Below are 14,922 nucleotides of genomic sequence, written 5' to 3'. Positions count from 1 at the left end.
TATTAAACAGAGTAAGGATCAAAGCACTGAACGTTTAACGACACTAGGAACAATTTTCTCGTACTTTACAAACAAATATCTACGAATTGTTTTTTATAGGATAGAAACGAGATAATTACCTTATGACGTTTTTTCTTCGGTGTCATGACGAGCGAGAGGGCCTCGTTCTGTTCTGAATCCCTGACTTCTCTCTCGTCGCCCCTCATGTTACAGTATTGGTCGCGTTGCTGCTGTTCTCTCTGCTGGTGGTCGCGTTGCTGTTGGTGCTGTTGTTGCTGTTGTTGTTGCTGCGCCTGCATGGAGGCCATAGCGTATATCGTCGGCGGTTTCGGGGTCTGAAAGATTCCTGTGCTAGACGACCTCACGTGTGGGGGCAGTTGGTTCATTTGATTAAGGTTGTTTTCCGTGGGGCCAGAATGAGGTCCATGGGGGCCACCACCCATGGGGCCGATTTGAGGGAAACCCGTAGACTGTGGAGGAGGGGGCCCGCCATTGTGGGGCCCCCGTGGCCCGTTTGGGCCACCGGGTGGTTGTGGTGCTCCTCTATCAACTACTTTCGTCCTAGGTGACTTTCTTTCGAGTATTTGGCTCGCCAACAGGAGATCCTTGTTTAGTTGTTCGGCGGCAACTTGCGCCGCCTCGCTTTGTTTACCAACAAACCTCCTCTGTTGCACGAACCTTGTCACTATACTGTCGATTAGATTCGTCAAAGACGAAGTGATCTCCATCTTTAGCATATCCGCCAGGCCTTCGAGGTCCGCACCAGTGATATGAGGACCCGATGAGCCAACTGCTGCAGCGGCTCTAAAAACATTTAACCTCTCTTGGAAGTCTTTATGCTGAAGAGGCGTACTCGCTGGTTGCATTTGTGGCGTTTGCGGCGTGGACGGGCCGGTATTGCTTTGACTCTGTTGCTGTGTTTGACTCGTAGGGGGTGGTGGAGAACTTTGTCGTTGATGTTGATGTTGCTGTTGATGCTGCTGTTGTTGCTGTTGCTGTTGCCTCGCTGCAGCCTCCTGATGTTGCTTCATTCTCTCCAAAGCAGCGTGTTGCTGTTCGAGGTAGGCTTTGTGTCCTATATGATATATAGCTGCCGTGGCGTGCGTATGTTCAGGTGGAATGGCTGGGAGGCCGTTGTACTGTGGTGGATGAGGTCGCGGTGGTCTGGGTGGTGGTGGTTGAGGTTGATGCTGAGGACTGGCGGGCGCATCACCGCTCTCGCTCGTGTCCGGTTCCATTCTGCTCGAAAGCTCCATGTACTTTTGTTGCATTACCGCCAACTGTTCGTGCAGCAACTTTAGCTGACTTTTTAGATTATCCTTCTCCTCGCGTTTTTGCCTAATCGTCGAAGGATCTTCCTCCTCCTCGCTCTCCTCCTCGTCGTCCATCATCGTGTCGCTGACACTGTGCTGGAGAACGTGATGCACGGTCTGTTGCTGGGGTTGGTAGAGTTTACGTTTTTTACAACCGTTCACCGTAGTAGTTTGAAGGGCAGGACTGCTGCGCATCGTGCTGACAATATTCTCAACGCGAGCACGTTTTATTTCTGTCGTTGGGGAGCTGGTCTCGGTTTTCGGTACGATCGGACAAGGAGAGTTACTAGGGCTGCGTTTAATATTCAACGAGTCCTGTATTTCCTCCTTGACGGAAACGGACCCTGACCTTGGTTGCGTGGGACTGGGCGGCAAACTCTGTTCGCAGTCCGAACCATCCAAATTGGCCCCAGGCTCCATACCAGCTTCGGCAAAGGCCTCCTCCATAGCACGTGCGGCTGCGGCTGCGTCCTCAGCGCTATCCTCAGCATCGCCCGGCATCACGGTATCACGTTCACTGTGATTCGCGTTATTCACGACGTTATTCCCGTCACCACTGTCCTCTCCGCCACTCTGCACTGTTCCACTACGCGCACTATCACTATTTTGTTGCTGATGCTGCTGTGGACTCTGTTGATGCTGCTGCTGAGATTTAAGTAGATCCGCTGTGGTGTTGTTGTTGTTGCTGTGTATACTGTTATTGTTGTTCGGCTGTTCTTGAGCCGAGAGCGCGGACAATTTGCGCCCTTGAAGTATGTCGCGAAGCATGTGCTGCGTGAGCTCGGCGGTAGCGGGATCGTCACAATTAACACCCGATTGCAAATTCGCGGCAGAATCCATGCCGGCGCCAGTCATCCCATGGCCGCCCTCTGGCGGTGAGCCACCGGCGTCACTGGCCTGTTTGACCTGTCGTCCAAGCAGCTCGTTCAACATCTTGGCGGGGCCGTAACCCGGTGCCCCGAAGAACCCGAAAGCCGCGTGGGCGGAATGCTGCTGTGCGGTGGGACCCGTCGTAGCTGTTCCTAAATGACCTTGACTTCCTGCTGCCCCAGCTTGTTGTTGCTGGAGCTGTTGTTGTTGCGATTGCGATTGGTGATGTTGCGACGGTTGTTGTTGCTGCGGAAGCGTTTGTCCGGTGCCACCGAAGATCGAACCGTACAAACCACCGCCGTGGAAGGATGGCCGGGAGGTGAAGTGCGGTATACTCGAGTAGTTGTTGCGCGGCTCGCCGGCGTCCACGCGCTGTCTGGTGCGCTTCTGCTTCTTCTGGAGTTGCTGTTGCTTGCTTTCCGTGGTTGCTCCGTAGGGGGCGAAATACTCGGTCTCCTCCCCCGATGACATCATCGGCCGTCTGGTTGGTCGGCCCCCCGAAGGCCTCCGCGTCCCCTCCCCGCCAGGGTTCCTTGTCACCCCTCCCCTTCGCGCTCGAATAGCCCCTCGTGGCTCAGCGCGCTGCCGCTGCTTCTATACTCTGTACTTACTCTCGCCGTTTCCCCTACCACGGCCGCCTTTCCTCCTCGTTCCTTCTACCTTGTCGTCCCCACTCTGATCGTCAACACTCGCCCCTCTCCACTTTCTTCGTCTTCGGCGTCTCCTTCTCTTTCTCCTTCTCCTGCGTCGCCTCCTCCTCCTCCTCCTCCACCTCCTCCTCCTCCTCCGCCGCCGCTGCTGCCGCCGCCGCCTCTTCTTTCTCCTCTTCTTCCTCCTCCTCCTCCTCCGCCTCCTCCTCCTCCTCCGCCGCCGCCGCCGCCGACGACGACGTCGGCAGCCTTCTCCTTCCCGTCGACCGCCTGCTTCCTCCTCTTCTCCTCCTTCTCCTTCTCTCGCGCCTCCTCTGCCACTTCTTCCGTCGTTCTTCGGTTTTTCTGCACCTTCTTTTCACTATTCCGCGCCCCGCTCCTTCCGTCGTGGAGCTGATGCCAACAGCTGGGGCTTCTCGGTGACTCGGTGTCGGCGGTTCGTCTTCGTCTCGGGACGACGATTTCTCTTCTCGAGTCGCGGCTCGTTGTCAGGACTGTTTCCGTTACTTCCGTTTTTCCTTACGTTTCTACTACGATGACAATTCAAGCCGGCACCGCCGCTTCCACTACAGTTTCTACCGTTGTTACGTTTCTTCGCGACAGTGGATGCGATATTACTCCCGTTGATGATCACGAGAAGCGAAACCGGTGCTTTTGCGGGCGGAATCCTCGTGCTCCCGCCTGGGAGCTGCATCCTTCGAGCTCACCAAAGGGCTGGGTGCCCCTCGCTCCCTCGTCTCGATTTTCGTTGGCGCGATTCTTCTTATTCGTCTGAAACAGAAATATCGTCGAACGCCTTTTAGTTCGCATTCGGATACGGCTAGCCTGTGCGCGCGGTCAATGAAAGGAGATCGATATTAGACGTAAAGGTGAACCGTGAACCGTATTTTATTTTAGACGCGTTCTCTATATAGACCCTCGTCCACTTCCGCAGATAGAAACGTCTGACTGATACGTCTGTATACGACTGTCGTTGACTTCTCTACTACACATAACTCTACTCTAGCTAATTTACTTACTTACGCTATGAACAGGGTTTCCTTTAATATCGAGCTTTAATGTATTTCGTACCAGCCTCTAGAAATGGAAACCTTCTATACTGGGATTTGCAATTAACCTGTCTAATGTTACCTCTCATTTTTTACTCTTTTCACCTTAGCTTCTATAAGAAGACTTTTAGCTGAAACGATTAATTCGAAAATTTGTTCTTTTTCCCCTTTTCGTCTCGTTGCAAGAGGAAAATATGTTTCGTTTATTTCTCGATCCCTTAAACTATCCCTCTTAGCTATCTCATAGAAATAACAAATTTCTTCCATCAGTATAGCCACGTAAAAGCGGGGAAAACGTATCCGGTTCGTCGCACGATCCGCGTCACGTAATATCAGGAAATGGAGATTCCGAATGTTATCGGTTAAAAATACACGACGACGGGACTGGCGATCGTTCTCCCGCGACGCGAACAATGTGTTTTAACTCCGTCCGGATGTCTTGGTCGAGAATTTAAGCGAAAACTGAATGTACGGCGAACACCGACGATGAGATTGTTCGAAGAAGAGGGTGGTCTGTCGCAGAGGAGAGACCATAAGAAAATTACTTGCGTTGAATTTCTTATTCGGAGCGTAGGCAGTTCCGCCAAGTCGACTCGTCAGGGATTACGCGATGTCGTTGATCGATAGTCGGAGAAGGAAAGGGGCAGAAAAAAGTAATTGATAGCAAATCCTCGGTCATAGACCAGCACACACCATCTGGCCTGGTCAAACTCAGAGGGTAGAATAGTCTACGTTCGCTATGTTCTTCGATCGAAGTCTGCTAATTCGATCCTTAACAGGGGCGTTAGTGGCTCATAAATGATGGAGGAATTTCATGAAAAATTCAACGTTAACCGGGAGGCGATAATTTCATCGTATCGTCTTTGTATCCTGATAATTAATAGCGAAGTCTTGTCGGACGTTGTTTCTCACGAGCAAGTTTCGCGATGGGTCATAATCGGGAGCCGTTCAACAAATTCATTCACCGACGACAGGGCTCGATCGTTTCACGATTCAATTGCCGATACGCATAAGTGCGTGGGTACACGCGAGTCGGCCTTCTGCATTTGCACGCACGCAGTTTGATACGCCGTTGCTTAGTGTGCACCAATATCACCGTGATATATGTTCGCGTGAATGTGCATGAGATTCGAAGCAACAGCTGAGCAGCTTAAAGCACCTGCGCTCAATAGGCCGACATATTCCATAGTTTGCCTACGCACGAGCCGCCTGCGTTCGAGGACACGAGTACTCGTCCCTATGTATCGACAGAGCGACTAGACGTATGTATACGCGCAGCTCATGAAGCAACAAGGAGGCTCAAAGAGAAATGCGTATATAGCAACACGTGGCGAAACCGGCGAATTGGTGGAAGCACGAAATCGTTGTACTTTTTTTCCTCGAGCCGCGCGCTGCTTTCAGCCTCGCTGTTCTCCCGTTTGCGCGATCGCGCAAGGAAAAGGGAGAAACGAGCTTAACATTCATCGATCGTTCTCTCGTTCATGGACGATGCATCTAATTGAATATCGATTAATCTTTTTATTTGTTTCGCCGAAACGGGAGGACGCGAACGATTCGATCCGTAGATATAATACCGGGAGCATTCTATCGATGATGATTCGTACACGAAAAATTTTGTAATTGTTAATAAAGCTTTTAAACGCCCCTTTTCACGAATATATTAATATTTCTCGAATACAGTTTCTCAATTACAAATACGAGTGAAATCAGTCAACTAGTTATATTATTTTTTTCTATTTGAATTGCGCGCCACTGTATCATCGTACACGTTTCGCCCCATTTATTCCAGTAAAATGTTTTTCTTGTCTCGTCCTGATTATCGTTCGATTTGAATAAGCTTTCGCGTTTTCGAACGCTTTCCCGAACGGAAAGATTTCGTTTCGAGATACTGCTCCCCAGCAATTATCTTAGGCAACGGAGGGGAGGGTGTGCTCGTTGGGTGAAAAAGGTGACATATGGTCGAAGGTTCGATAAAGTCTGCGATCGTACCTGCCTCGAAGAACGTAACTCTTCGAGGGGGGTAGGGAACTTCTGTCCTTCCTACTTTTGATCGGTACTTCCCTTCTGCGCTGCCATGCGTGGGACGGGGGGAACAAAAAGGGTGCCCCGCCGGAAATGGTTTTAGGAACTCTCCCACTGTTGCCGCGACTCGGAAGTAGGCACGCCGTGCTAATTACACGCGAAAAACGTATTCGAGGTAGTCCCGTGGCCACGTTGTCGATACCTGCCAAGCAGATGCGTCACTCGATTCATTACAACGAAGCCGACTTTTCGTTGAAACTTATTTCGAGAAATTTGTTTCGAACCCCCGTATATTATGCAGGTTTTCTACGATGAAAACTTCGTGTATTCGTTTCCTTTATACGTGTATTAAGTAAATTCGTTAAACTGTGAATTTTTGTGAATGGCATTTTAATACGTTTGATACCACAAATACCACTAAATTAATTAATTCGAAATAAATGTTCGATATTTATCCCAACTACCGAATCTGAAAAGCAAAATTGATTACCTAATATGCATTATCTTTAAGTTCGTCAACGAAGATATTCACAAAATGGAGGGTATTCTCTCTCGAAGAAAAGTAGACACGTTAATGAGTTTCGATACCAAGAGTCGACAGGAATGTAAGATTCCTATTTAAAAATACGTTCGTTGCGTAATAATAATAATAGTAGGGGGTCTGTTTGGCGTTACTGGACACACATATTTCGACGTGTAATGACACCGGGATCGATCACTTTAGTGCGAAGCGAAAACAGTCTGATGAACGGCCAACAACCATTTCCTGTGCGTCATGCGATATTTGCCGTTTAAGCAGGTGACTTGATTTGAAGGGGTGATTACAAGTCATGCCGGGTGGGGTTGCTATACGAGATTAGAAAATCGCTGGTTGAAACCAACTTGTCGGACGTTACGTGTCCAATCCCATCGTAAGATTTCTGTAGAATTGAACACGGTCGAAGAAACGTCGAATAAAGGGAAAATGGGGGTGTACGCTTTAAAAATTAACTGTCGATTACGAGCAGAAGTTTACGGAAGGCTGATTCATAATTTCGTCGACTTTTTCCCCGAAGACTTCGATCGTTAAGGGGTTAGGATCTATGGTAGCCATTGTTTCGAGCTATCGACGCTGATAACTCCCACCTATAGGTCGGGGTAATTAAGGAGGAGACCTGAACGCAGAAGAGCTCCGGGCGAGGAGAGCATTCGTTATTCTCTTAGCATCGATCACGCGGTTTCCATCGGTGGATCGACCTTGTATGAGATTTCTAAGGGGAAACTTGGGATCGAAATTTTTTAATGAATCCGCGAGCGAAGAGAAAGAAACTCCTATACTCCTTGGCCATTCCCGTTCCGTTCCCTTTGATAGATTCGCTATCCCTTCCGCGGACGGAGATTTATAAAAATAGAACGCATAAAAATCGATGTAAAAGGGATATAATTACGGATCGGCGAGGTCTATAGCCGTGGAAACTTTCTTATTGCCCTCGTAGGAGAAGTCTCGGTACGCGAAATTCTTCGGTTAATTTTTAGACTGGCTGAATCGATAGGGGAAAAGAACGCGTGTTGCGATCTTGGTGGATGGTTCGTGCGATATCGAAGCTTCCGATCGACGAGGTAGGAAGGAGTACCGGGTGGAACCCGCAGCGAAAACGAAACAATACTTATACGTAGTGACCCTAACGACTTCCTTCCGGCGACGAACGCAAGTAGTACAAGTAGCTGGCGTGTTTCTATTCGGTGAATATCATGGTGCACGTACCCCACATGGCGTAATCGTGGTAACGCCGCGACGGCATGTGCATTGGAATTCCACCCCCTGTAGGTGTCATGTGGCGAGAGTGTTCGCAGGGGGTTGCATGGGAACCCGGGTATGGTCATCAGCCCATGTCCGTCGTGTAGGCACGCTGCGATCCGCACGCATAGCTATGAGCCGCGTTCCCCTCGATATAAAATTATTGTAACATTCGTTTCATTATTATCCGCAGACTGACCGAGCACCCTCCAGTGACACGCATCCGCAAACAGGTAAACACACCCCCGTTTCGTGACGCCTAATCGTGAATGTATATACACGCACACCGGCAGACGGAAACAGGGCGAGTCTGCGTTGTATATACACAATGATAGACCCATACAAAGGCAGAGGCACGGCGACTCGTGTGCATACACACACGGCTCACACGCGTTCTGCATATTATCGGGCTGCTCCGATGCAACAAGTTGACCGGGTGTCAATTGATGTGTTATTAATTGGAGGTTAATTGCGTTAATGCGCTGTCGACCCCGTCTCCCGCGCCACCCGTCGGCAACCACCCCCGCGGCACCACCAACACCACCACCACCACCCCCCCCCCGCCACACACCGACCGACTGTTTTATTATTATTTTGCATTCGAATCGTTTCGATTCACTGGCACGCGCCCAAACCAAACTTCGCGAGCGCAAGAGAACCAGAGAGAGGGAGGGAGTTCGAAAACATAGAGGAGAGCAACGTGTACGTACGAGAGAAAGAGAGGGGGGATCATTTAAAAGCGGCGGCCTGTCACCGATTTTCATAATTTACAGCTCGTTAAATTTGTTTCGCTTTTTACCTCGCTTTCCACGATTACGCCACCCAGGGCCATTAATCTACCTTCGGTTCGTTTTCAATGAGTTTAATCGTGTTTCAAAAACAATGTGGGTCAACGCCACGGCCGTGTTATTCCTGGCACGCGAACATGACCTTTCCTCCGTTTTCATTTCGATTTCGGTCGCCATTCATGCCGCGTATTTCAGATAATACGCGCGATAATGAGCGCGTCACTTTTACGAGCCGCGTGCTCGATGATGTCGGGATTTTTCGCTATGGCGAAATGAATGAAACCGGTCCCGATCTGGCCGTGACCTTTACCGCTCTACCTGTCGGAGTTTACCAATTTTCTGACCCGTCCAACGCCTTTTCTGTTAAAGGGACCAGCCTCGAATTCCAAATACACCAAAACCCCAAACGTTCCTTCTTCTTGAAATCTTTATCACACGACGATGTACGAGTATCTTTTATGTAAAAATAATTGTTTATTTTATTCTTGTAGTCTCAAGGCCGATTCGGTCATCGTTATGTCAATGTATGAGTTTGCAACAATATAATGAAAAACGAAAACAAACTCGCTTGTAACTGTTGCTAACATTCATACATTTAATCTTTTTGAATAGGATTCATGAATTTTAGCAAAGTTACGAAAATGTGTATCCAGACTTTCGTAAAAAATTTTACCGAATATCAAAAATCGTAACGAAGTAAATTTCGTGGGAAGACTCGTTACGAGGAAGGAGGAAGCTCAACGCGGATTTGGAGAACAATATTTTAGGGTACAGGGCAAGAAAGGAGCTCGGTAAGTCGAGGGCGATCGTTCGACGGGGAAGAAAGAAGATTTCAACGTGTTTCCTTTATCCGAAAGGACGGCTGCCCGGAAAACTTCCCAAGGTGCGATCGCAAATCTCCACGGAGAATTTTCACGAGATGATCTGAGACCTCTCCTCAATGTGTTCCCATGACTTCTCTCTGTGGGAAACGCTAACGTCTAATATTGAAAGCTACAAAAAATCCTACGGCGCCCTTCGTCCTCCTTCTGGAAAGGAAGTAGGAACAACGGTCTTTGCCCTCAACGGTGTAGACGGTGCCTTACAGAAGGGGGCGATCGATGAAATTTCCCCTTGGCATTTAAACCTGAAATTTCGATAGAATTTGAAAGTACAAAACTCCATCTCGATGGAGTTATTCCATCGCGAAAATCTCTATCATCAGTAGAATTGGCCATTTCTAAAAAAAAGGATACGTTACATCAAATACACTGTTATATTTTTGTGTTTTCTTTTTTGTTTCTTAAATTCTTCGAACTCTTAACGAGACTGTAAAGAATAGTAAATTCGATTTTATATGAAAAAATGCGATTATCCATAACTTTTTTTTGTTTCATAGACAAAAGGTTTCAAATTTCGTATTTTGATTACAAAATGCTTGATACGATTAGTAAATATTTTCCAAGTTTTCCACGATTTAATTCAGAGTAGAAGTTTGTAATCCCTTTTAAACCGGACGATTTCGACTCGCGATATGATTCAGAACAAAATAATATGAATAATTACAGTAATGTATAATTTCACGAGAAAGCCATTTCAACCAATATGGCAAATGAATATAATAAAACATAAGATGTTACTAGTCATAGATGATATTATATAATATTACAATTTAAAATAAAAATCAATACAAATAAAAGTTGAGATAATTATATAATACGTCGCGTTCAACGTGACAGTGGTAAGTTTTATACTTTAGACATGATCCATGTTTATAATGCGGTTTACGATACGAATTATTATTGAATCAAGCGGTTTGATAATGGAAACTACAACCGAGTTACGATATAAATTATTTGATCCCTATTATTGTGTAACAACGTGAAACATATATTCACGTAACAATAAACTTGATTTAACTTGAATTTACATTCACTGTTTAATGCATTTGTTTTATACTTTTTGTTTACGTACATTGTAAAAAACTTTTCAGTTTTGTTCCTGAATAAGCTGTTGGTAGAATGATCCAAACGTTAAATGAATGAACATTTTACCAATTTTAACCAATATTTGAAGTTAAAAGTCAGTCTCTTTTAAGCATCATCATATAATAACCGAGTGAACGTACCACCTGGCTCAATAGATTATAGCTTGCTCGATAACACGAGTTTCGGTACGAGACTACTTGCACAACCATTTTCAAGACTTCAGGTTACAATTTTCAGAGTCCTACATTTCCTTTATACGTCCATTGTTACATCGTGTTTATACATACGATATTAATATCTCTGATTACTACCAACATACTTTAACGCGTCACATTCAACCCTTAACGGTCGACAGTATTTTTGTAACACTCAGCTAATCACAAAAAAATACGAAATAATATAAATATTATCTTACACTGTAGCAAATGTATAAATAGATAAATAAATGGGAAACGAAAATAAAATCCTTTACGTGTCCCCACGGTGGAACCTTTCGTTTTCATTGGCAGAAGCATGATGTCTCTACAATTCGATCTTTCGTTAAGGATTAAATTCAACCGACCACTGTCTGAACATCCAAAGAGAGTTTCACACTTTGATTTCCACATCAATGCAAAAACAATTAATTCTTAAGTTGAAACGTTAAAAAAAACTGTTTGAATAGGATTTTTTAATTTTAGCGAGGTTACGAAAATAAGTAAAATCCAAGTTTTGGTCCCAAAACAATTTTACGAGTTTAGTCTGGTAGTGAACGTGTTGAAAGTTTCTAGAGCAGCTTCTGATCAAGATAAACGTATTGTACAAATTAAGAATAGATTCAAGGCGGTGCCCAAGAATAAGGTCCCCGCTATTCGACGCCGCTGGGAGGTCAAGAAGGCCCCCTTGCTAGCATTCAGGTGGTTTTGCCGGGTGGCGTCCCCCGATTTAAATGTCCAGGTATCCCCCAGGTAGGATTCAGGTAAGGTAACTTCTCGAGACTGGGTTGTTCCCCTCTCGGCGGTTCCCCAACGCGCAAGACGAAGAAGAAGGGCGAAGAAGGTAGAGGAAAGGTCTCCTTAGGACTGAGGAGCGCGTGCCAGCTGCCGTTACAAGGCGTAACCGACGTTTCGGCTTCTTGTTGCCATTGTTGGGAACCCCACCGAGGTCGGTCTAACGTCTTGGAGGACAAACGAACCCCTACTTTTCCAACGTCTTCAGAGTCGCGCGAGGCGGTCGGTTGACTCGTGCCTGGGTGGAGTAACGGTTCGCCCGTTTCCTTTCCACGCTATGTTATTCCGCTTTGCCCCGATCGAGTCGAGATAATGGCGCAGGACACTGTTGCGCCTTGTGGTTGATAATAATTACGCGACGGATTACGACGGAGACGCTTGCTCAAGGGCTTCTTCGGATTTGAATATTTCGCGCGGAATTAATTGCTCGGTGGTGAAGTTTATTCGAAGTGGTAGATCAGTACTTGTTAAACAGAGCATGGATTAACAAATTTAGTTCTCTTTAATCCCATATGATTTTTGGGGCACACAGAATCTATTTACTAGTTCAGTCGATGATTGAGGTTTCTTATATCAGGAAGGATGCACTTAGAAGCCTGTTTTTATATTTTATTATGAATGTTTATCACCGTTATATTATATAATACTTTCTAGAAGCCAAAAATTATTTATAAAATTTTGGAGCAGTGTAAAAATCGAGGAAAAATATACTTTTACAGTACAGGTATTATGGATGATCGAAATAAGATTTATGCACTGGATAAATTAATTTTTCTAAGGTTCATGCTTCAAAATGATTCAAATCGAGTCGGGGACAAGGGATCCTGTTTAAACTTATTGAGATAACTGGCGTTAATTAGAACTGAAAAATACGAGGTAATTGAAACGACTAAAAAACATAAAGAAACATCTCAATAAATTTACATTTTATAACAAAATTTTACCTAGGGCACATTAAGATACATGCAGTTACTAATTTAAATTTCAGATTATTATAAATAATATTTATTGAATTTGCTAGAATCAAGAAAAATTAAACTAAACATTGACTTATCGCGGTACTCAAGAAAGTCTGAATGCCTGAAAATTACATATTTAACATGCTCGCAATTAACGAAGATCGAAACAGGACACGTCAATTGCGAGAAAGTCGATGCTTGAAGCTGTTCGTTCAACCACCAACGCGAGACAGTAAAATATTAAAAACCGAAAGTAAGAAAGTCCTCTCGTACATAAGTATCGCGCTACACTCCTAACAATTGGAAACATTTGCTGCATTATTTATCCGAATACATCAAAGTTAGTTCGTATCTGATATCAGAAAACGTGGAATCTGATTTCAGTAACCGCCCTCGAATAAAAAGAAAAATAATAGAATGTATAATATCGACAACACGATACAATTCAACGAACATGAATTACATATGTGTGTCGAGGAATATCTACGTATTTGACGTTTATATTTATCACGACGTATCTTTTTTTTCTATTTATAAATCATTCTGGAATTTGTATCGCAGTGGAAATTATTTTAGCAAGAATGTCATTATTTATAGATTCTTCGTAAGGCTGGACATATTTATCTAATTATAAATATAAAGTCTTTTCAAAAATCCATAAATCTATGAATTATTTTCTAGTTCACGAAAACAAAATGTTATTTTCTTCTTTCGAGACTCCAGAGGTTTATGGACCACGAATTTCAACAAAACGTATGAACAAATGGCCGTTACGCTATGTTTCGACCATTCAGCTATAGGGAGAGTATGGCAGCAAGAATAACGCGTCACTTGTTTTCTTTTATTAGAATCGACTCTCTACCAAGATGGCGACGAATATTTATTTTAATTTAGTAGCACACTCATACTTTCACAGAATCTTTGCCTCGAAGAGAACCACAGTTTAGTATCGCTAATTCCACCAACCCTCCAATTTCAGAAACGGTTAGGTCGAACGCTTCGAAAGGTAGGAAAGTTGTCGAACCTTGGTGTAAGAGCTCCTCCTCCTTTTGCACGTGCCAAAGCGAGAGTCCCAGATTTGCGAGTCAAGTAATCAGCGACAAGCAGATCGAGGAGGCTCAACGACAGATTTCCCCAGTCTTTCTCTGTTTGCTTTTTATTGGCCACGGGCTACTTTTCGAGGCAGTTATGTAGATACGTTCGCAGCATATTGGCAACTAGGAGCGGCCAGGATTATCGGCATTATTGTCGTTGGCATTTCGCGGCGAAGTCTCCTTATGGCAAGCGGCCAACGTGCACTCCGGTTTTTGCTGCGCCGGCTTTTTCCCGTCGTCGGTATCGCCGCGGCCGTACCCGAGATTGCTTAATTATATTCAATTGCCAAAGTTCCGTGCTCGCGCGTTTTGGCTCACGACGTTCTGCCTCTCCGTCTGGAAGCCGCGGGTTTCGAAAAGTATGCCAGAAAACCGTACCGACGCTTTCGGTTACTTCCAGCCCGTTATTCGCGAATTTATCGCCGCGGAGCGATGGTCCTCGCCCCGCGACGGCGAAATAAAGGGAAGATGCATTGCAACGCGGCTGACGGAAGCCCCGGCCGCAAATATCGGACCGCCATTGTCCGCCAGGGTAAAAACGAGGAAAAGGAACGGTCGCGTTTTACGCCATTAAGGCGCTCCGTATATCGGCCAGCCGCGATCCCGATCACAGATACGAAGCACGAATGCGAACGCCGTGTCCTGATAATCTGCTTCGGATAGGTACGATGATAATAATAATAATAATAATAAAAAAAAGATCAGGTCGAAGATGAGAAGTCAGCCTTCTCGGTGTCTAGCGGAACAGATGCGGGAACAGATAGACACGAAATGGGGTCCGCGCGGTTCGGAGCGTGCCGTGGCTTTTGTTGCAGCTGGACCTTGGTCTACATTTCAGGTCTTGGAAACGGAATGCATGGGACACACCTTTGATCGTTCCGGATACTAGAAACAGCTGGTTGCTGCGAATCAATTTATCGAACGGATGCTGATGAATTAGGATCCGGATAGAACTGTCTTTGATTAGACGCCATGCTCGTTACGACGATTCCTTCAATTAGGACGGTATTAATTTGAGATGTCGAAACGGGCCCCAAGAATATTTCTTTTTGTACAGGTGTGAAACGCGGGTTTACTTTTCGTTGTCTTGAACTGTTATTCTCTGATGTGGGAATTTTATTTTATCCGTTTGAAACAGAAACGAAATTAATTATATATTAAGCAGTTTCATTCGATACTTAAATTTCCCCTTCTTCGTACCTGTTAACCTCTTGCTATACAGTAACATGCCTGACTCGTCACAAAGTTCTTGATGTCAAGTTTCACAATTATGAAACTACTCACTCGTCATCAAGCCTTGTAAATTAAACACATTTTTACATTCACGAGGTATTCGTGAAACAAATCTATATTTTCATGACCATTCCTTGCACGAACAAATTTAAACAAAATTAAATAGTATAAGTTTGAAAAATTATTTGGAATTAAATCGTAAGTTAAGGGG

The 14,922-nt window shown here is 45.3% G+C and overlaps 1 protein-coding gene and 1 long non-coding RNA gene across 5 annotated transcripts in view; both read right to left on the bottom strand.

Moving 5' to 3' along the window:
* LOC122400635 (homeobox protein prospero-like) overlaps positions 1-2,657 on the bottom strand; it is a 58,685-nt gene extending 56,028 nt beyond the window's left edge. For 3 of the 4 annotated variants that reach the window (XM_043402178.1, XM_043402180.1, XM_043402182.1), the window contains exon 1: positions 120-2,654. In XM_043402178.1, coding sequence (XP_043258113.1) covers positions 120-2,654 — 2,535 coding nt within the window. Of the gene's footprint in view, positions 1-119 lie in introns of all 4 variants that reach the window. The other variant, XM_043402181.1, reaches the window with a different exon arrangement.
* An 869-nt stretch (positions 2,658-3,526) lies between these two features.
* LOC122400600 overlaps positions 3,527-14,922 on the bottom strand; it is a 152,642-nt gene continuing 141,246 nt past the window's right edge. Inside the window, exon 4 of the long non-coding RNA XR_006259361.1 lies at positions 3,527-3,604. This is a non-coding gene — a long non-coding RNA (uncharacterized LOC122400600). The remainder of the gene's footprint in view (positions 3,605-14,922) is intronic.

Source organism: Colletes gigas, unplaced genomic scaffold (assembly GCF_013123115.1).
Source record: "Colletes gigas isolate AHSC1104 unplaced genomic scaffold, ASM1312311v1 Colletes_gigas_Sc00019, whole genome shotgun sequence".
NCBI classification, from domain to species: Eukaryota; Metazoa; Arthropoda; class Insecta; order Hymenoptera; family Colletidae; genus Colletes; species Colletes gigas.
This window is presented reverse-complemented; position numbering and strand designations above follow the sequence as displayed.